Source organism: Teleopsis dalmanni, chromosome 2, assembly GCF_002237135.1.
Source record: "Teleopsis dalmanni isolate 2A chromosome 2, ASM223713v2, whole genome shotgun sequence".
Taxonomy (NCBI): Eukaryota; Metazoa; Arthropoda; class Insecta; order Diptera; family Diopsidae; genus Teleopsis; species Teleopsis dalmanni.
The window spans coordinates 160,257,103-160,281,066 of NC_051847.1; the positions used below are offsets into that span (position 1 = coordinate 160,257,103).

Below are 23,964 nucleotides of genomic sequence, written 5' to 3' on the forward strand. Positions count from 1 at the left end.
AAATATTAGGTGTGTTGAACTGTTAAAAGCTCGATTAAGAACATACCTAGTTTACTTATATTATATTTTTATTCAGGGCGACGATTGATAAATTAAATAAAATTGATACATAGCTAGACGTCTGTCTCTGAGTGTCGCCCTTGTCTATCTGGACATAGCGAAACTAGTCTCTTTGTTTTTGAATTAATGGAGTGACTCTGTGAATTAGGATTTATTTTGTGAGTTTAAATAGACCAATTCAATTTATAGATGAAATGATCAAATGAGGGAGTTACTCCTACAAAAACAAATATCTGAATTTAGTAGTGGGATATGTTAAATGAAATTGACATGAAGTCTTTGTTATATACATATATATTTTGAAGAAATTGAGTAAGTGCCTGTTGAAGAATGTATTATAATTTTGTCTGCCTTGTATTGTGCTTTGTATTTTTGTTTTGTTCTTTATGGACTCATGATTTGATGTAGATAAAGTTGAAAAATACAAAAAAATATTGTATAAAAAAGTTCTTCCTTTGATATTTCTTTGATTTCTTAGTAACCAAACCATATATTATATATAAAATAAATATGTATGAAACTTTTGGGTCCAAAAAAATGATTTTACTTAGCTTTGTGAAACTATTAAATTTTTTTCATTAAAAATTTAGTATTCGTAATTTAAAAAAATGTTTGTTTTATTGTATTTAGTTCTTTCTTCTTTTTCTAAATTTTTATCAATATTATAGGTTAATAGTCAGATAACACTTCTTCAAAAACTATTTGCTTGACTAATACTGCCTTCGAAAATTTAATTCAAATAAATTTTATTTTGTTGAAATGTTTGAATGAAACTCCAAATCTTGAGATGACTGAATGAAATTTGGAAAGGGAGGCTATTATAACCCAAATGATTTATATACTAAATTTTAACTAAGTACTGTATGATGAAATAAATAAAAAAAAAGTTTCGACTGCTTTTTGTTTAAATGTGATGGATTCCTAATGTGGTATAACAAAAACTATGGATTATGGATTATAATCAACTAATTTTGGAGAGAACACAGAATAGGTTTTTTGGTTGGATACAATTACATATAACACGTTATAGATTTGCCACAGAAAATGAAAATGGATCTCAAATATTTTTCTCATTCCATTGTAAATCTCTTGCCAATTTTGCACTTCGTGTGTATAAAGGAATTCGTGTGTATAAAGGAAAGAGATAAAAGGAATTCATTTATTTTGGAAGGCAATACAGTAAAAACTCTCTTAATACAGACGGGAACAGTGCTTTTGTCAGTTTAAGAAGACCTGTTTTTGAATGGAAACAACGTATTTTGTACGAAAAATGAAAACTGGGAACTTTCTATAGAATAGCCACATTCTATAGTCATGTCAGATCACCGTTTATGAGAGCATCCGTTTAACAGGTCCCTCGTTGTACACAGGGAGGGACACCTGTTTATAGTGGATGAGATTAAGTAAGCAAATATGAAAATAGGAAGAGAAGAATTGTGTATGTTTTGAAAATTTCTTTTCACTATGAGACACTTTTGAAGAGATTACATTTTAATACATTGCTTTAAAGTCAAAAATTTTGAATATAAATTATATTCGATAAATTTAATTAAATTAGCTGCATTCATATATAACAATACACGATACCCGTACTATAATAATGATCTTGTCCATATAAATGTTAGAGAAAATAAAAATAATTAATCCAATTAATTAATCATTTCTAATAAATAACTAAAACAACTCTAAGTGATTCCCCTTTTTCATGACGTTATTACAAATTGTGTGAACCTAATTAATAATATCATAATTAAAATTGACGTACAAGTATTTTTATAATTAATAAAAATATATTATGATACTTTTCCAAAACATTTATTATAATTATATTGTGATAAATGCAATTAATATAAATATAATGTCTGTTTTGTGTTCTATATTTGTGTCTTTACCCTTTATACATACATATTTATATAAATTCTCGTATATTTCATGTACTTAAAGTATAACTAATATTGTGTATAACTGATATGTTATATATTTAAAATAAAATCTTGTTCTTTAAAATCAGAAGAGAAACATATTTTTTTTTCTAAAAGTTTACACTTTCGCTGAATGGCACAATTTCTTTTAAGTGATTGAAAATATCGTTTCACTAGTAATTTTGCAATTTATACAACATTTTCTTCGCAGCGAAACTAATTGGAATTTATATTTTACAAATAAAACTTTATTACAATCAATTTTTCCTTTTACGTATGGCTGGTCCTTTCATATTAGCATCCTCATTTTATATGTATTATAAGCGAAAGGCATTTTAAACATGCACTTCAGGACAGTCTTCGTCTTTGATGGATGTGTATTGTACCTTTTTGGCAACATTGTCAAAAACCGGTGTAATCATGTATTTAATTTTATCTCGACTTATGTACACCAAGGCTATAACTAAACCCAACAATATCATGCTTAACACAATGAGCAAGAATATTAGAGTTACCGTATGACTATTGAAATGTGGCAACTCTTCTTTGGCTTTGCCATAACGCGCTTCAGCGGCGGTATTAAACATCATAGTTGCTGCAGCGATTGCTGCAGCACAATCCCTCATATCCATTTCCATAATCCGTATCGGATTAGAGTAGTTCTTGTTATAGCACTCAAGCGATTCTTTTTTGCGCACAGTTATATTCGTTGATAGCACCCAAGTATGAAATGAACTTAGTTTGCAGTCGCACACAAAAGGATTCAAATTGAAATCAATTATTAAATTTGTTGTTCGATCTACTCTATTCTCTAATTCATTTAGAAACATCATATCATGCGTCTTTACGAATTCAAATTTATTTCTCTCCAAATCGAGAAAGCGTAGATTCTTAAGACAACGTACTTCAAAATTAATTTCCTTAAGAAGATTATCACCAAGATGAAGATCGCGCAGGCTAGGCAGATCACAGAATACTTTTCGATCCTTGAAGTGAGTTATTTCATTCTGTTCCAAATGCAATTTCTGCAAGTTTACCAACTGACTATTCACAAAGATGTCATGTAGATCCTCACTCAGTTGCGGTGAACTGTTATCGTCAAATGCATCAGTCAGATGCAAGCTCTGTAAGTTTAAAAAATTCGAAAAGACTCGAGGATGATGGTGGTTTACAACGTCGTCGTTACGAGATATGCTTAAATTATTGTGATTTAATATCAGGCGTTGTACATTCTGTACATGATGATAGGATTTTCCGCGGATTTCTCTAATATGATTACTACTCATATCGACTATAGTGAGATTCTTATAATCGTTAATGGAACCAAATACATTCCAGGGTAACTCTGGTATATTGTTCCCAGTGAAAATAAGTATTTGTACTTCCTCAGGCATATACTCCAAAACACTTGTATTTGTTAAGCCTGCATTGGAGCAGTTCACAACAAATTTTACTGCACTCTCATACAACTGATGACCACAAATGCAGACATTAGGAAAATTTGGCCCACAGGAAGCAGCGTTTTCCGAATTTGCGTTATGTATGAGTAGTATTGTACATACTGTAGATAGCAGCAGAAGTGAAATGTGTAATTTTTCTTTTAAGGCAGTCATAATGAAATTGGTTTATAATCTGAAAAAGAAAAAAAAATAATTGCATAAAAAAAAATTGCATTCCAACAGTAAACACAATAATAGCTGTGTTTCAGCAAACATGATCCGCTCAATGATCTGAATCATCTTTGCTGAAACGATACGGATCACGTTTGAAAATAATTGGCAACGCATGAAATATGCCAGTTGGGTTTGTGTACAAAATTTTTTGATTTATGTGAATAATTTTGGCGCTAAAAAAATAAGTGAGAAAATTTTGAATACAAAAAATCTAAAACTTGGAAAATAAATAAAATCTGTTGAAATGTCTGAAGTATGAAATGTAAGTTTTTATTTAGTATTTACTTAAAAACTTAAATTTAATTCTATAGTAAATAAATGGAAATTGCAGATTTTATTAGAATTATCGAGCAAAACTGACTCCTCCATTTTCTTTTTAAACACTAGTCCAAGTGTATTAAGGTCAAGGGATGAAGTGCATCAGCATGCATATAGTGGAAATTTTATGGAAACGATCAATAATTGTTCCGTTAAAGATTATTTGATTGATATTTGCGCATAAAAAATACAATTGCTATATATTAATTATGATTCATATTTTAATAGATTTGTTAATAAAATCCAATTAGCAAATACAAAATAACCGTGGAGGTCACAATTGAACTAGAGCAATGAAGGAAATTTACATATTTTTGTGGTATATGGCAAATATGAATACTTTTTGCGAATTTGGTATTTGTTTTGGCATACCAAGAGCTTCTGTATGGAGGATAATTGAAAGAACTAGTGTTTAGCTTATATCAATTGGACACTAATTTATTAAATACGCACTTGTTAATAATGCAAAAGTGGAAACTTCAAAAAAAATCCCGTTCGTAATTGGTTGCATAGACAGTACACATGTAAAAATAAATGCACCACACCATAGCAAATAGGCTTATTTCAAAAGAAAGCATGACTATAGCTTAATCTTGCAGATAGTTTGCGATGAAAATGGTTTTTTTATAAACGTTTATGTTGGAGAGCCTGGATCCTTATGTATTGTTCTGTTTTAATTAAATAAATGTATTCAACTTAATTTCATTTCATTTCAAATTAATTGATTTTAATAAATTATCAAACAACACTTTTTCAATAATAATAAAACGTAAATAAATAAGGTAACAATTTTAATTATAGTAATAGTTAAAACATTATTTTAAACAAAGAAATAAATAATAACGACATATTAAATAAATAAGTACATAAAATAAATAATAAATAAATAAAATCAATAATAAATAAATATAAATGTAGATTTGTTTATAATTTTACTGCACCGTTGCATCGCATTGCCAACCTCATTTGCATTAAAATACGTTCCACTTTTATCTTTTACACACATTCCACATTGAACCAGAAAGTGAACCAGATCAATTGCTGGTTCACCCCATTGTTTTTGTTTTGCATGTAAAATTGAGCGGATCATGTTTGCTGAAACACAGCTAATAATATAATAAAAAAGTATATAATATTTATATCATAATAGACAAAAAAGTATAGAAGACAATATACCTGTAGACCCATAAAATGAATTGATTTCTGTTATAAAATTTGAAACGTAGAATTATATTTAAGACACATGTTGTGGCTCCTTGTTTTAAACTTTAAAGGGCACTATATAAAGTCTTGATATATTCAATCAAATTCTAAAATACATTTACGACCAGTACTTGGCAGTACTAGAGACGGCTGAATCATCAACAGAAGAGTTAACAATCAAAGCAATAAAGCAATCAAACTTCGTTGTTAGAATTCATTGTATGTAGAAGAACCTTACTTGGGGGACAAAATATATTAAACTGATTTATAGAAACAGATGTGAAAATTAAGAGCTTGCTCTATCCCTGTCATGGGTTGACCAGGCATTGCAGTATAACTATGTGTGTAAAAGATATTTAAAAAATACATAAATAAATAATAATAGTCAGAATACTTTAAACGATTGCCAACATATATAAGACAATAGTTGTGTTTTATGAACTATATACTTTGTTGAAAATAATTATGCGGGTACTGGGTACATATAGACATTAAAAGAAAAATAACTTAAGTAATTTATAGATGACTAAAAAATAAATTTATAAATTATTTTAAAATTATATTTCCAAAAAACAACTACATAAAGAACTTATTTGATTGATGTGTGAATGAATTATTTATTTGCCCGGCTTTTTCAGCTAGGCATAACAAAAAATTATTATATACTCAACATTACTCTACCCCACGGAAATCTTTAGTAAAAGGCGAAAGATTTATTCGACAATCGAGGAAGAGTTAGAGTCAATTATTTCAATATAATTGAGTAAGTATCATTAAAATGATTATGAAAAATGATTGAGAATTATATATCTATTTATGTATGTAAAATATTTTTCATTGACTATTTAATTATAATTCTTATTAAGTGAAATTTATATTTGTATAACATCTAAACAAAAATAATTAAATGTTATCGCTTCTCGGCCTTATGGCTAAGATCAAAGTGTAGTATCTGTTCTTATCAGCTTAACATCTGATAGATCCACCATTGGTGGACAACAAATGTTAAACTGATTTTTGGAAATAGACGGAGAGTTTAGGAGCTTGCTCCATCTCTGTCACGGGTTGACCTGGCATTGCAGTACAGTCAGTGTTGGTCCAATAATTAATACATTCAGAATATTTTATATGGTTACCAATATAAATAAGAAATTATTATTATTATATATTTAATGAGCTTTAAATTATTTATAATAAATAATTATACAGATATTGAATATTGTAATATATAGACATAAATATAATAGAAAGAATAATTTTTAGTTTGTTTGTACATAAATAAATAGTAGATAAAAAATAATGTAATATATTTTATTTAATATGATATTTCAAAAACAATTTCTTAATTGTTTTAACAGTTTTCTAAAATTATCGTTAAAACATAATAAATTTAAAGTCTCTATTATATATAGAGCCTGATATATGACCATTAAAAAATGTGTAAACATTGCCAATTTCCAAAATCCCATGGGTGCATATATCCTAGGAGTAAAATTTCAAAATTTATTCCGGAGATATGGGTCTTCTTATTGTATGAAAAGAGTTCATAAAAAAAATTTCAGGCAAATCGGAGGTGATAAGGTCATATTTTGCCAAAATCCGTCCGATTTACAAAAGAATAACCCATATGTATATAAATGTGTGCAGATAGAATGTTATATTGTTACTAATGCTATTTATAAAATCTTTATTTAAATACAATCTTTATTCCAAAACTAAAACTAACTTTTTATTTTGTTCGCTGAAATAGTGTATATTTTCTTGAACCATGCAAATACGTCACTGGTTGACGCTATCAATAAAACAATAGGTCAAATTCGTTTTTCTTAATACGCAATTAATCTATGGGTTGGGTTCAAATCGTAAGTAAAATACCGATTATGACAAAAAAGTTTTTGAAGTGTTTGCCCTTTTACTGCTATCATTATACAATGCTTGAAGAGTACCATCTACTCTGACATTTGTAGGTAGATTCGGATTAAAAGTAACATTCGCAATATGATTTAGTTAAAGCATTCACTTCTTTGACTCAGGTAAAATACAGGGTTTTATACCCGCAATAGCATGACATGAGAAAACAAATCGTAGGGATGTGTTTCTTTATATTTTATAAACTCTGCAGGTCTTTGCTATCACTAATCCTGTTTTGGAGTAGTCTTAGTTAAGATAGCATTTTCGGTTAAGGAGTCTCTGAGTTCAGTTCTCTCGGACTGAAAAATGTGTCTGCATTTTTGTTTTAAGCCCAAATAAGCTACTTAATTATGTGTAATTAATATTTACATATTGTAATTAAGCTCTGTATAAATAAGTGCTTAAAGCGCGCCGAACATATGGAGAAGATTTTTTCACTTAGTTTTTAATAGTAATTTTTCAGGCAATTTTAATTTACATAAATTGTATATTTTGTTATACTTATGTAAAATATTGAACTATGTTAATTTACTCATATATTAATATGTTAACAAAATAAAAAAGTTTAAACGATAATTCCAATTTATTCAACATGTTATTCTGCCCGTTTATAAAATGATTATATACTACCTATCTATATAATTTAACGGAAAATATGTGGTTCAATGGTTAAATAATTCAGTTCGATCATAGAAAAGTCGCTGCAGAAAGTTAAAAGAAACTAGGAGATATATGAAAATATATAAAGCGAAAATGAAAGCTCAAAAAATAATAAATTATGAGAAAATAAACACTAAAACTGCAGTTGCCAACGCTTGGCATAAATCAAGGAAACTTAACTTGCTCCATGCTCGAGCGAAGGGAACGAAGTGCGCATATTTTTCATATATTTAAGTGTATGTAAACAATCTCTTGCAGACTAGTTTTTCAGACAATTTATACTGGTAGAGTTCATGCACATATGCTTCAGCAGCAGATTACATAAGGAATTTTGGGGAAACTCCCTTCATTAAGGACACTTCCGGCAATGGAGCTATAATTTAGCATGTGTACAACTCGCACATATATATACAGTCACACTTTGGCATTTATTTATGTTGTATTTCCATATAAAATGTATTGCTTCTTGTGTAGTGCAAAGCACTTTTAACATTTGGAAAATGTTAAAGCGGCATTAACAACAATGACGCTCTTGACTTGTCTCGAGGTCCTGCAAGCAGAAACTAACAATGCCTTAACTTGGTATTCGGTATTCGGAAGTACTTAATACGTAGTAGAAATAAATATAAAAAATGGGAGGCAGCTTAAGTGAAATGGTCACATGAGGAATGATCTTAAACTAATGGTTTTGCTGCGGCGGGATATTCGGGCATACCATAATTCTTACAATTCAAGCAAATGGTGTAAAACTACAAATTTATGCTTCAGGCTTGGTTATATATGACTTTGATGTTCACAATATGTGTAAAAATCTATGTAAATAGTTTGTAGTTTTTTTTTTAAGAAGTAGGTATAAAGTATAAAATATAAGAAATAATTTCAAGAGCACTGATGATGAATATTTGGTAATACTCAAAATAGCTGTATAGTCAGCCAAAAAATCAAATAATTAAAATAATATAAAAAAAAAAATTTATCAAATTTATTTTTCGACCTGTTTATTAAAATGTTTTTATATATTTTTAATCTGGCTGTATTGTACTATATTATACAATATAGACGATAGAACAAAGAGGACGACGTATCGTCAAAAATATTAAACGTTTTATTATTTAACAAGAGGGGGTACCTACTGGTAGATTAAAAATATATAAAAAAAAACCAAAAAAAATTATTTTTGTAGTTCACTACTTTTGGAAACTACTCTATTTTTTTAAGAAGGAAATTATAACTTCTAACAATTTCTTTGATTACACAATTATTTACTTTAAATAATAATTTTGTCTTTTAATTTATTTTTATGATTTTAACTAGTTCTCTTTTATTTATAAATCCTAGAAACTTAAAAATTAATTATAGATTATATTTTAAGAGTTAAAACAAGCTTTCAAGATAATAATATCCCTTATTCTATATCTGGGTTTTCCAAAGTATGGCCAACGGTGAATATATGTGCGGTCTCCCTTAATATATCAATTTTCCCTTGACATATTTTGGTAAAATTACATTATTTAATTTTTATGATACTCCAAAAAAATGAATTCAAATGAATAAATTACTAAAATAAACCCTGGCCAACATCATGTCAAGCCTTCACACAATGTATTTTCAAGCAATTAAAAAACCTTTTACCTTAAAAACTTTTTGGGCCGACAATAAAGATTGAGAATGATTTAATGTTAATTTGCATATTGGTACTTTATAATGAGAGTAATAGATTAATAAAACTTTAGAACATGCGGTCACCAATCTATTGCGAATATGGTTCTAACTTTGTAAGTTTGGAAGTCTTAATTTACATTTTTATTGTATAGATTTTGTTCAAATAATGTGTAGCCCAAATATATCTGCTAAAAAAGTATCTGTGTGCGCAGCTTTCTTTATTTTTATCGTGTAAAGAGTATATTATTCCGTTTTTTAATACATTGTTTTCTGCTGACTATATGCATCGTCTGCAAAATCTGTCAGTACAAAGTTAAATATTCTACTAAGAGTGAATCCAAGATAAAATATCCTATGGTTCCTAATCTCAATCTTATTAGTTTTATATCATTAAAAAGAAAATGTACAATAAATCGTGGAAATCCTAAGTGCCTTCTTTCCTTGTAGCATTTAATAAGTATCTTAACTTATTACAAAATGCAAAATGTATATATTATACTTTTCTTTTTTTTTTTATTTAATTCACGTCCAATATGTACTCTGTCACATAACTTGGTGACATTTTTTTAATAAACATTATTTGTCATGATAATTTTCAATTAAGGTTGTTTTCCTTATGGAGAGCTACTCTTTTCTTTGTAAATTAAGATTTTTATTATAATATCTGAACCGGCGTTTTCCTTTTCAGTCTCGTAAAAATTTTTAAGGGGGACATTAAATTCGAAGCAAGGGTGTTGGGATGAATTTGTATTCGTTCATGGTATTTTCGATCTACCTTTTTACTTCGTCTCTTACCGGGATTATCCTAAGGTCCCGATGGGTTTGAGTGTTAGTTACATATCATGGAACGTTTACCATTTCTCGTAAAGTTTTAGACTGAGATTTTTGAAGAATTTCTATGTTGGATATTGAGGCTGTTCCCCATAGTTGAATGCCATAGGTCCATACTGGTTTTATATATTATATTAGTAAAGAAACCTGTTCAAAATCATATACTATGCAATATATTGTTGAAATATCAAGAGTACATATTTGTATACACTTAACGAGTAAATATAATCACTGAATTGAAGTATTGTAAAGTATTTGAAAATAAGTAGTATTATTCACATTGAAATCTCTCTTAATCTATGCGTACTATCTTATGCTATAACATAGCATAATATATATCTAATATATAATATCTTATAATAATATATCATAGTATCAATCAAAAATAAAAAACTGTAAATGTAACTCACCTATGTTATCCTAGAATTCTCTAGTATCTCCTTCTCGAAGTTTTTCAAATTCCCTGAAAATAAAAAATTAATTTGATTCAGTTAGAAAAAGGATTACAATTGTAATTATTTGGTTTTACGAGTGCAGTGTCTTACAATACATTAACAGTGCTATTCTTACAACTGTCACTGACTTCCCATTTTGACTCAATTATGACATTTTGAATTTCTTGATAAGAAAAATAGTAGGCGATAAGAGACTGATAAGAAAAAAAAACGTTTAATACAAATAAATAAGTAAAAACAATTGAACAATATAGTCGCACTAATTTATTATTATTAATAATTATTTAATTTATTATTTTATTCCTTATTGTTAGGAAGTCTATAGAATACGCCAGTTGTTGTAAAATTTCAGTAAAGTGGAAACTGTATATCCTTACAAACACATCATTGCAAGGTGAATAAAAACAGTTTCTGTGCAGAATACAATCACAACATAATGTCATAATTTTAAGACATACAACATTTTTTTGAGACTATTGTCATTGACAAAATCACTAGAATAGCTAGAATCGACAAAATCACTAGAAAAATCACTAGAATTTAATATTGAAATATTTTTGCCGGATAACACTTCCTTTAAAAATATGCTATTATGGAAAATAAACATACTCCATCCATTTTATGCCCTTATTGTCCCATTTATGTTTCATGATATTAACTTCTGAATTTAATATACTTTAAAAAGAAAGAGTGTTATTAAAAAAACATTGCTTTAAAAAACTCCTACTCACGTGCTGACCACTACTTAATTTGAGTACCTAGATGGAGTTGCAGGTCTAGACAGTGGTTTGCAAAGGAATTAGTGGGGAAAAAAATATAAATGACTATCGAGGGCACTCAAATACTTTTAAAAATAGTACTGTCATAGCAAAACTTGTCTCTCTGAAGTCAATAGTTGATAGCTCTAATCACCAGAATCGGATGCCATAGGTCAATCATAGGTCAATTTTAAATTCAATGAATTCAATAAAAAGAATTTGTAGAGAAGTTGATGTGAGACGATTGTCTTCCTTGATAAAACCAGTTATGAATGCTTTTAGCTAAAAACATTAGATTTATTGTACTAAGATGAGTCGTATCTGACTGATGAGAGATACATCAGAACTTCTTAGACATTTTTAGTAGATTTAGCATTAGTTTTGATAAAGCTGTTTTAATTGCAGCAATTTTTGCAAAACAAAATTGATGAAATTAAACTGAAATTTACTTCGTTTCTGGAACAATTGCCTTTACTCTATAAGTTGAGCAGGTTGTTAAATTTTCGAAAGAAGAGGGAGAGAGAGAGAGAGAGTACTTAAGTTTATTTGTAAATTTTTTCATAACATTTCACAGTTACTTAATTTATAATTTATATTATACATAAATATAATTAATTATGTAGTAGAGAAATAATTTTTAAATCTGAATAACAGTTTCTTCTTCTTTCATGGTTTGACTGTCTATTAAGGAACTAGATCTACTACATAAAATTCCACTAGTCTTTCCATTGTTGTATATGCGTAATACCGTAGTACATGACTCAGTCGATCTATTTTTGCTTTGGTCATCTTCTCCGTGTTTCGAAGTCTTCAAATTCGAATATCTTCAGTTATTTTATGTTTATATAACATAGATTCTGATTATGTGTCTCAAACGTACCTTCTATGAGATAGGCAAGCTTATGATTTAAATAAAGAAAAAATTTGGTTAAGTAGTTTTAAAAAGTAAATAAACTGAAATACTTTATTTTGCAATATTTTTTAAGTAAAGAATAAAATTAAAATTTTTCTAACATGAGGGATGAAGACTTTCTGCATAAAATTAGAATTAAAAATAAGCTCACGTATGTAAAAGCAATATTAGTCTTTTGAATGTTATTTTATTGTATTACAAAAAATTGAATTAAATTTAATTAAATCTAAATAATTAATATGTAACAAAAAATTGATAAACAATTATTTTTATAATCACCGCTCTTTATCATCAAAGTCACTCATACGATTCATTATGACTTGACTTCACTCATTTAAACTTCACACTTCGATATCGTAAAGAGTCTTCTATACTAGACGATTATCTCTAGATAATCCATACTAGAGATTTTTGTTTAAATCTAAGTTTTATTAGTTCAATCATTGAATGCATGGTTTTAAATCCAAAGTTATTAACTTTAAAAAAACGGATAAATTAAAAACTTCAAGAGAATTGCAGTGTTTACTGAAAATATTGAACAGAAACTTGTGAATGCATTTGGGTTAAACAATAATAAAAATGTTAAGCATCATCTGAAATACTTCCAACAAAAGTTTTTATTAAGAAATTGCAAGCTAGGAAAAATTAAGTGTTATGAGAAAAAGTCGCAGCAGTAACAGTAATAGAATACAACACTTTAAAGTATAAGAAGAATAAAATAGTTTAGTTAAAGTTTAAAGGAGTGAGCGATCGACCATTTGTCATATTGAATGACATAACACAGTTTAGTGGTACTTATGTCAGATCATTTGACTTTATAACTGACAAATGTAGTCTGTAAAAATTAAACAGAATAAACAGAATGAAAATCATAAGGGTCTTCTTATGACTATTAGATTAGAGGACAATAAATAAACTGCTAGGTTAAAATATTTATTTTTTTCTCAAATTACAAACAAGTGCAAGTATTTCATAGAAAAAAATTATAAAAGATTTAAATTTAAGAGTAGTTACTCATATTAAAAAATTTATGATTAAATTTCAATGAGATATCAATTTAAATATACGTAAAAAATTTTAAAGATATATTTTTTCAATTCAGTAAATAAAATGAACAGAAAACTATTGCGTCAAAGGAGTTTATTCCATTTTTGAGAAATAAAAAACATGAATTTAAATGTTCACAAAAAGGAGTAAAGGTCAGTGGGTGGATATGCTTGGTTTTATTTTCTCATTTAGTATTTATTGATTTTAGTATTTTTATTTAGTTTTTGAATTTATTCAAGCAATTGGAATGCTTATAGTAACCAACTGCAGAATAACTTCGTACATTCCAGCGAATATGTATGCTGTTTTTTATCATACAAATAAACGCAATGCCATAATGTTTTTACGATGAATCATTCTTGACTTCACTAATTACGTACGATTGAAATTTAAATATTATTAAAAAAAATTTAATTTAATTGGACTATAATTTAACTTTAATATTGTTAGAGAAGCAATTAGTGTTCTTCATGTACAATAAATTGTTGAGTATATACAAATAAATAAATCAAATAATTTCATCAAAACCTTTTTCTTAATTAATGACTAAGCAATTTAAGGTTATGAAATCGCAACTTAAAAGTAATTAAATTCTTGAATCATTTTTTTTTTATACGATGCGTTGAATAGTTACTTTATATAGATACTTTTAGAAGTATCGCAGATGCTTAAGTAGGATATTATATTCTTTCTTAATAGAATTTCTTGTTGAATTCCAGTAATACAATTATTCTTTAAAGTTGAAGCCATGTACAGTTAATATAATTATTATTTCTAATTTTATTATTGAAAGATCTAATTAATAGCTTATAGTTGTTGAACCTTAAATAAATTGAAAATGGTAAATATAATTAATTGCAACAATAAATTTGATAATTAATTAATTGCATTCAATTGCCATATACAAATAAGCAGAGGTCCTTAAAAATATTTTAGTGATTTTAGTCGTACAAGAAATCAGCGCATTTTAAAACATAAAGTTATATTTTAGACAGCTTAGCCTTTACTGTACTCGAGTTATATTAATTAAACTTTGAGTTTTGTCAATTAATTGCTGTTATTTTTCATCATATATTCATTATATATGTGATATTCATTTTTAATATACGTAAAAAATTATATTCTAAAGTTAAATGGAATCGTATATCTTCATTTGACTAATTTATATCTTAAAAACTCATATATCCTCGTATGGTCAACCAAAACGACTAAAACGGCGAAATGTCGCTAACATGGCATCGAATTAAAATGTAAAGTAATTCGATTTGAAAATTGCTACTTATGTATTTATATACAAGCAATAAAAAAAAATATCTTAATAACAATTTTATTTGATTTGTTATTAAAATATACTTTATTCTGAGCATTTGTAGTTTTCAATTAAAAATATCTCTTAAGTAAACTATGAAAAAACAAATAAATAGTTTTAAATGCAACATCCTTAACCACTCCTGAGGGGTATAACAGATATTTACCGTTCTTCAAGCATATTTTTTATATTACCAAACTGACATTAATGCATCAGTACTGGACATACATAAACTATAAAAAATTGCTTCTCGACTAATTTGATTTGGGGGAGCTTTTTTGTGAACATTTAAATTTTATTTTTAAGTTAACTTTGAAACAAACAATACCGTTACTATTATTTTCCATTACCACTTCAGTTCATTAAATACAATAATAATTAAATACAATTATTTTCCATTACCACTTCAGTTTATTAAATACAATAATCCTCTGATAACTATAAGAAACCATTTAAAATAATATGAATATATTAAGTATTGGGCCAACCCTAGCCGTACGTTATGCTAGGTCGACTGCCCTTGTCAGTATAGGAGCAAGCCCCTAACTCTTCTATATAATCTTTCCAAGTTTAGCAAATTTGTCCTGAGATGTCATACAAATATAAATTTTACTTTATAAGAATTATAATTATATGGCCTATAAAAATTTTTAACATAGGTAATTGAAATAATTCTTAATCACTTTTCATAACCATTTCAACAACAAGTACCCAAATATTTTGAAATAATTGACTCTAACTCTTCCTCGATTGTCGAATAAATCTTTCGCCTTTTACTAAAGATTTCCGTGGGGTGGAGTAATGTTGAGTATATAATAATTTTTTGATATGCCTAGCTGAAAAAGCCGGGCAAATAAATAATACATTAAATAATATATTATTCTATTCATATGGTTAGGTTCGTGTAGATTGCAATTTTATTTTTTACTGTACTAAAATAGTAGAATTTCAAGCTGTTAGAAAACCGTTAACATTTATGTGTTTGAAGTAGATTCCATATATAGAATGTTTAATGTTTTTAATTAAATGTATAAGATACCTGATATATACATTATCAACTTGTTAAGTATTTATTATTCTTTGGAATACCATATAAAAAATTATTATTTTATAAGTCAACTATAAAAAAATTTTTAATTATTCTTTCTGTTAACGGTTATATATACCCAATGCCAGAATAATTATTTGTAATAAATAATATAGTTCAATAAATACAATAATTCCTTATTTCTTTTAGTAATCAATTAAAATATTCTGAATGTTAATTAATACATTCAGAATATTGCATCCTTCTATTTGGTATAACTTTCTATCTATTACAGTTGGATAAAATAGTTAGTATTTGGTATTTGGCAATACTCGAAACATCTGTATGGTCAGCCAAAAATTCAATTAATTAAAATAATATAAAATAAATTTTTGTTGTTGTAGTTCAGTACTGTTCTAAAAACCTCTTTATAAAACAGTTAGTAAACTGCGAAAAAGATTCCATAAAATTTCCTCTTAAATAAAACATCGCACATCAATTTTCTATATAAAAAGTATTTTAACTACACCAGATATATTAAATTATACTTGATTTTAGTATACATAGTACAAATAAATATTGTTTAATAGTTATATAGTATATTTATGGCGTTTTCGGTTGGTAAGTCTGAGGTAACTTTTTTTATCGAAATTCACTTTTAGTACAACTTTCATTTTCGACTGGTAAATCTGTATCATACTAGAGACGAATGTTTAACACTGCAGATTAATGTATAACAGTCTAGATATTTTGCTAAAGTAGCAAGATTATACTGAAACTAATAGCTGTTTTATATGATTTGATAGATAAACTGCGATTTGATTGAATATATGTGTTTGTGAAAAATGTAAATGTCTACTAGAACGACTAAAAGAATGTTAGATTACCGTAAAAATGTTTGATTGGACAATAAAATTTGAAAAATCAAAAATAAATCTAGATTGAATCCAGATTTACCAATCGAAATCAAATAATTGATTTTAAGACCGCAAACTACTGCTTGTGACCACGGAATATCTGCAATTAATTTTACTACTTGTAATTCTACTTATAATTTTAGTTTATATTCCTTCATAAAGATGATGAAATACTTTATATAAAAATCAGTTTATTGCAATTGAAGTTAGCACTAGAAGTCTGTAAATATTGACTCGATTCAATTTATTGTGCATTTATAGCTGCCGAAATATTTGAAAGCAATGAAAATAAATGTTCAAAATGAATGTGACTTGAGTGGAAACATTACTCTTCTCATAAGTTTCTAGTACTCCTAATATGGTACAAATTAAATAATTTTATTTAGCCAAAAAGTTATATTTTATTTTTCATGCATAAAATCTCTAAAACCAAAACAGAAACCGAGAACATACAACTGAAATATAAAATTTATTACTTAAAACATTTTTGCTTACAAGTTGATAATATAAAAGTTGTTGAAGTTCTACATGTCAACTTTTGGTTTCAACTTTCACAAACGAACTGGAAGAAGGGCTCACCATAGTGCCTTCAAGCTGAAGTAGTGCAGTGGAACGTGACTTGTTCGGTATTAGAATTGTGCGTGCCATGATTTCATATAAAATAAAACATATAAAACAAAACATTTAAAATTGAAATGGAAAAGCAAAAGGACCTCAAAGAGGCGGATGAGGAATGACAGATGGTTGATGCTGTTGGGTACTGTGCTGTATGTATAGTTGATAGCTGAGAATAATTTACGTTTGTTATCTTTTAATTGGGTTGTCGATGTTTGCTTTGGTTCTTAATTTTGTCAATGTAAAATCATAAAATCAGTACAAAAGCTAAGCTTGGTTACTAAATTTCTGCTTTCCTTGTTGCAACGCATAAAGCCAGTCACCAGTGTTTTTAAGTTAGTTACAAAGTTCATTTAGAGTTGCTTAATTATTAAAACCATCAAGCAAAGAGTATTTGAAATATTTTAAATGAAAAATTTAATGCTCTATAAATTTTATGAAACGTTTGAGAAGATAACAAAAGTTCTTCAATCATTTTTCTTACTTACACATTAATCAGTTCGTTAACTACCGAGTAAAACAATGGTTGTTGGTATAATTTTTCAAATAATTTCTGTTTGTTTTTGTACTATATGTACTTCAAAAGGCATAAGCGTCGCGTTGGATTTATTATGGGGCAAATTTTTGACCATTTATGACGAATAATAAGACAAATCAGCATTTGGTTTTTTAGATTATTTATTATTAAAAGTTTAGACGTGAAATCGCCGAATAGCTGGTACTGCGGCCAGAAGAGTCCTATTGTATCAATTTCACTATTGATTACACATAGCCCCTTACAGCTTTGTGAACAAAGTTCAGAACTAAATGTAGAAAAGAGTTCTTAATCTGTTCTGGTGATAGAAATTTTATATGAAACAGGTTTCTTCTGTGTGTTATGAGAGCTGGACAGTCACGAAGAATATGCATGGTAGTTTCCTCATCTTCGAGACAAAATCTGCATTCCAGATTAGCAGATAATTGTAGTTTATGAAGGTAATATTTCAGACCATAATGACCTGTAATGAAACCCGTTAACAACCTTAAATGACATGAAAATTTAAGTAGTCACACTTTTCAATGGCAACACATATATATATGTGTATAAACTTCAACTTCAAGGCTTGATAACTCAATTATCCATAGATTTTGTAGGTGTTAGGAAAGTGTTATGCCACCACGTCAATGCATCCTTTGAGAATTATTGTGCCTTAATAGCAAAATCGTAGCTCCAAAACTATAATTCAATTTTTTTAAGAGAAAACTAACCTAATTAGCGGTCTTTGCGGCATTTTCTTTTATTTTACGTACAAATCAATATTAAATTAATCTCATTAACTTAACAATCTAAAATTTATAAAAGTTGAATCCAATTTTCTTAAGCTGTGTCTTAAAGGCTTGTTCCAGTTGAAAAAACTATTAGAAGTGTTCTAGTTTTTGTCTTCTGAGTAATCAAAAAAGTTAACACATACAAAGTTATTGTTTATTGCATTCGATAGGTTCAAAACTCTAAGTTTGGTATTTGTAGTCAAGCAATTATACTTATAAACAAACAAATATTTCAAAAGACCACTGATCATGAGTACTTAACAGTACTCGAAACAAAAACGGCAGCTAGAAGGTTTTATCAAATAAAAATAAATTTTTTTTTGTTGGTATTCAATCATCACCATCATCCGTGACTATTAAGTCTATGTAGGACCTAAGCCTGTTTAACAACAGTCTTCCATTCTTCTCTGTTTTTTGCTTTTGTTTTCCAATTTCTTATGTTCATTTCTTCCAAGTCCTGCTGTCTTTCCATCATTTTCTTGGTCGCCCTCTTCTTCTGCTGGTTCGTGCTTCGTTCTCATAAATCTTAAGCGGTACTGTTGGTATTCAATACTATTTAAAAATATTTCTAAGTTATTTTTATAAGAGGTCACTATGCCATATAATTCGTAAAAAAACAGTCATCATAACTGCACTGCTTTATGTTAGGATCGAGTACTTTGGTATCTATCTAGAGATGTGATTCTGTATTCTTTCCATTGTTGTTAGATATTTCGTTGGTAGCTATAACTACATGCCTTAATTGTATAAATTCTCAATAACTATTTTTGCTAGTGTTAGTGTTGATGAACTTTAACACTAACACTAATCGGTATATAGAGTTAGATAGAATCTTCTGGTAGAGCTCATACATCTTATAAATTCTCCTCAATCTAATTTACTCATTCTCAAATATCTTAATAAACTTAAGATTTACATAATTTTACAGTAACATAAAGGGTATTCAAAATGTGAAAAAGTTAGTTTCTCACATAAAGAAAATTAATTAAAACTTATGAATACATCCAGAGTTTCTCCATCCAGAGTTTTATCATTAACAATATGAATATAATGAGCACTACAGCAATGGCGGCAGCTCCAGGAGAACAGATTTACCTGAAATAGAAATGTGAAACAACGCGTGAGTGCTCTTCGGGTGTTACATGACATCAACTGCCACAGCTCGCAGCATCACTGCAACCACTTTACTAAACCGCAGTGCCATAATATGAATGTTAACAATTGCAAACATGTACTCCATGCACAAGGATTCAGAAGCATTACTGCGACGCGTTATATCACATAATCAGAACCAAATGTCATTGACAGGATTTAAAATATTTTTAAAACAGTTTGCATAGTTAAATTTACTTTGACACTTTGAGTGGACAACATTCATTACTTTATGTAGAAAGTGTTCGTCAACCGAGAAGTGAGAGCGTTGTAGTTTTACCGTGGCTTTGATAATTTTTGATTACATCTTTGAATATGTTTTGTAATAGAGAAACCGCAAAAATCTATTATGTTAATTATATTTTTAATTATAAACTCGTTTGACAAACTAAGTACTACAGTTAGTTAATTTTTGTTGCTCCAGTCTAATTGAATACTTGATAGATTTCTTTACATTCAATAGATCACAAATATCAAATAAAAATATATACCAAGTTTTATTACAACAGTACCCAAATTAAATGTTAATATAAATGTTTCTTCAACAAAAATATTTTTGCGATATTTTATTTTTAGAAGAAAAATCTAGGGCAATCGAAAATTTGTACAAACCGCATTGGGATACATTACTGTAACTCGTTATACAATGGTCTTTTTAGTACTTGATGCATATCTGGACGAAGACATCCGTAATAAAATGCAGCAGTACCGTTCACTATAACCAGTGTTGTATAGTACTTAATTACAAAGTACATAAATACTATGCGTGGGTACATATTGCTATACCTAGTATCTTACTCGAATAAATTGCTGTGACTTATACGAGTATGAAGATCGAAAAATTCAACACCTTCGCCTCTTTTGGATAGGTACAATCCAAAATAATACTTTTATCTTAGTATGGTACTCAACAAAACAAAAGTTTATTCCAAAAATACAGTCGCATAGTAGTATCTTATCTGAAATGGGCAATATAAGATATTGTAAAGATATAGATATAGTCTCTATTGCTATTAGACACATAGTACAAAATACTCTCCCATTTATTGATCACAAACATACGCAATAATTTTATCTTATCAGCGACGTATTACAAAGTATTTTTTTACTATTGATACGGAATATATACGATATCTTTATTTAAGATATATATTACATACCTTATATATTATTTAAGTTGACTTATTTAAGGTATATATATCAGATCAACATCTGATATAGTATCTTCATTTAAGACTTATCACAAAATTTCGTGCTGTTTTTTGGAACCTGCAATATCCAATATATTTAATAGGTATAAAAAGTATAGCTCAGTACATGATAAGGTTTGAATTTGAGTACTAAATTTATGTACAATAACAGTTTTTTTCTTTACTTGATATGAATATTAAATTTTAAACGTTTATTACGTTCAGCAAACGGGAACATACATAATAATCTGTAAATAAGATTATTACGCTAAGTTATTCTTTTTTGGAAGAAATATTGTGGTTGAAAAATTCAAATTCAGATCTGAACTATATTATTTAATCTGAAGCAGCACGCTTTATTACATTACATTCTTATCTAGCAGTCTCAAAAAATAAAAACAAAATTATTTATGAAAAATTATATACAAAAAACAATTCCAAGACCACTGATGATGGGTATTTGGTGATATTCGAAACAGCTGTATGGTCAGCCAAAAATTCAATTCATTAAAATAATATACCTAAAAAAAAATTTTTATAGTTCACTACTTTTCGAAACCTCTCTTTTCTTATCTAAACAAAATTTGTAATCAGAGTCAGACCCGGTTTGTACTGGCCTGATTTTATTTTGAAAATAATCGTGGCGAGAACTGGTTATAATTTGTTGATCAGGACTTAATCATTGAAGGGGTGATTTTCTTGAAACATAACATATCTGACCATATCGGACGATCAGAACTTGATTATTCATACAATTTTCTGCATAACTTCCGGTTTGTTTACAGATTTTGAACAGATTTCCAGTTGGTATTATACAGTATTAGGCATTATGAAGTGTTCTGTGATTTAAAGTAACAAATAGTGGTAACAACTAGTTTATACTTCGGACCCTCACTGCACATCCTAACAAATATTTTGTTTTGGTTTCTTTGTGGTATGTCTGTATATACTAATAATATTTATATTTATGATATTCAATTCTTTTATAAAACTTGACTTAAAATACAAGTATATACTTATATCTATGAGTATACAGGGACACATCCAAGGGGGAAATTAAAGAATGTGGCACTGTGATATACTGCTGTGACAGTTAAGGTTAGTTTTCCAATGTACGGTCACACGTATATATATGTTGATTAATAATGAACAAATTGGATGAATACGAATAATATTCAATTTTTATTCAAACGTATAAGTTAGAGGGTGGTTAGCGTTCTTTGTATGTCTTCGATGGGATTTTCATCAACATACATAGTTAAATAGATAATTTTTCCGACTTTACTAACTTTTTGCACTAACAAAAGCATCTTTTCTTTAGGAAGATTTTCATATATTTCGCAACCTCTACATGAAGTTAAACCATTGTGGTGTTTCGCAACATGTATTAAAATCTAAACTATTATAATGAAATTACGTGTATACGTGATCCATTCCGAGTAATGCTCAAATATGTTTCCTCCTGGAAGCAGTCCGCATATGTACCAGCGTGAATGGCTGCTGCCTCGTTCATACGTGTGACTGCGTTTACAATAATTTACGTCGAATAAAGGCGTTTTCTGCATTGAATGGCTTGTAATTATTCGTGTTTACAAGTGAAATACATTTATTTGCGTTTAAGAACAATGTAATTAATTACCAAATACAGTAATAAAAAACTATTTCATATTATATGTGAATATATATGTATATATTTCAAACAAATAATTAATTTTGTTTGCTTTCATTAAACTTTATTAATTTTTATATCATATCCATTGAATTTCAGAGCAAAAGTATTATTGAGAGAATAGGTGAAATATTATTTTATCATCATGATTCTGAAATAGCAAACAATTATTAATATATTTTCATATAATCATTATTAAACAAAATTTATGAGTTTAATTGTTTATAAACAAAACTCATAATTATTTGGATTAACTTCAAAATGTATTCATTGCATGAACTATCTACAATGAAATGCAATAAATTTTTATTGGTGCAGTATTTTTTATGTTCCTCTGTGTCTATTAAACTGCAAGTCAAAAAGAAAAAAGGTAATTTAATCAAGTATTTTGCATTTTATTTCATAATGCACTTATCAACTCTTTAACTACAGTTTTAAAACTTAATTTAAATGTCAAATTAATTACTTTTTATATATTTAAACAAAATTACAAAGGAAATGAACATGTTTTCCTGTCATTATAGTTATTAATAATTTTCGCATTTTGCGCAACTAAAAATATTTTAATTTTTTTTAAATATATTTTTAAGAATTTTGATTGAAATTTAAATTAAAACTATTAGCAATATCGCATAGAATCATTAGTATGACTCAGAATATAATATACTAGCCATAATTTTTTCTGTCAGACTAGCAAAATAATACTCGCAACTTACGAAAGAAAACATGTGAAGCAACAACAATGCTCTTAAAATTCTCAGAGTTAGATTTTACTAGCAAAAAATATAAGACTAAAGTTTGAATGCGGCCAAATTCAAAAATCAGTCTATTGTGAATGTTCACTGAAAATATGTTTCAAAATTCAAGTCATTTGTATCATATATTCTACACAACACAGCAAAAAAATTATGTTAAACAAAAGCATTCAACACATTTTAAAAGTGCTGCCAATTTCTTTCCACCAGAGTTAATGTTATTTTTTTCTTGCTTTGAAAAAAAAAATTACGGCTAATACAATAAGAAAGGCTTTGGTAAAATTTTGTTCTCTAAATTAATTATTGGAAGTTATTTTATAAATCTGAACAATATAAATATTTTTTAATTAAAAGTGAAAAAGAAAAATAATTCATATCACACACAATTTGAAAAGAAATATCTCTATAAATACCCATACCATATAAATGATCAACTATGAATGTTGATAATTTTCATATAAATTAAAACTATTAATATATGTCTCAAAGAATATGATACCTCCTCAGAAATATAATTTTTATATAAGAAAGGAGCTAACATATCAAAATAGAGTTTTGCGATAAATGTTCCAATAATGAAGTTATGTAATGTAGTTTTTATGTCTATGC

The 23,964-nt window shown here is 27.8% G+C and overlaps 1 protein-coding gene and 3 non-coding genes across 4 annotated transcripts; 2 read left to right on the forward strand and 2 right to left on the reverse strand.

Annotated features, from left to right (window-relative positions):
* Positions 1 to 1,952: 1,952 nt before the first annotated feature.
* On the reverse strand, positions 1,953 to 19,950 carry LOC119685745 (toll-like receptor 4). The gene is made up of 4 exons (XM_038100120.1): positions 19,940 to 19,950; positions 12,334 to 12,336; positions 10,651 to 10,703; positions 1,953 to 3,614 (listed from the first exon to the last, which is right to left on the reverse strand). The coding sequence occupies exon 4, from the start codon at positions 3,593 to 3,595 to the stop codon at positions 2,318 to 2,320; it is 1,278 nt and encodes a 425-aa protein (XP_037956048.1). The 5' UTR covers positions 3,596 to 3,614; positions 10,651 to 10,703; positions 12,334 to 12,336; positions 19,940 to 19,950; the 3' UTR covers positions 1,953 to 2,317.
* Positions 5,802 to 5,920, reverse strand: LOC119686589. The gene has a single exon (XR_005252994.1). It is a non-coding gene; the product is annotated as a U5 spliceosomal RNA (small nuclear RNA).
* LOC119686534 lies at positions 6,089 to 6,283 on the forward strand. The gene has a single exon (XR_005252956.1). It is a non-coding gene; the product is annotated as a U2 spliceosomal RNA (small nuclear RNA).
* LOC119686599 lies at positions 15,453 to 15,571 on the forward strand. The gene has a single exon (XR_005253004.1). It is a non-coding gene; the product is annotated as a U5 spliceosomal RNA (small nuclear RNA).
* Positions 19,951 to 23,964: the final 4,014 nt, after the last annotated feature.

What these genes read in the sequence shown, in the direction of transcription:
- LOC119685745 (XM_038100120.1), bottom strand. Translation starts at nt 3,595, where the DNA reads ATGACTGCCTTAAAAGAAAAATTACACATTTCACTTCTGCTGCTATCT.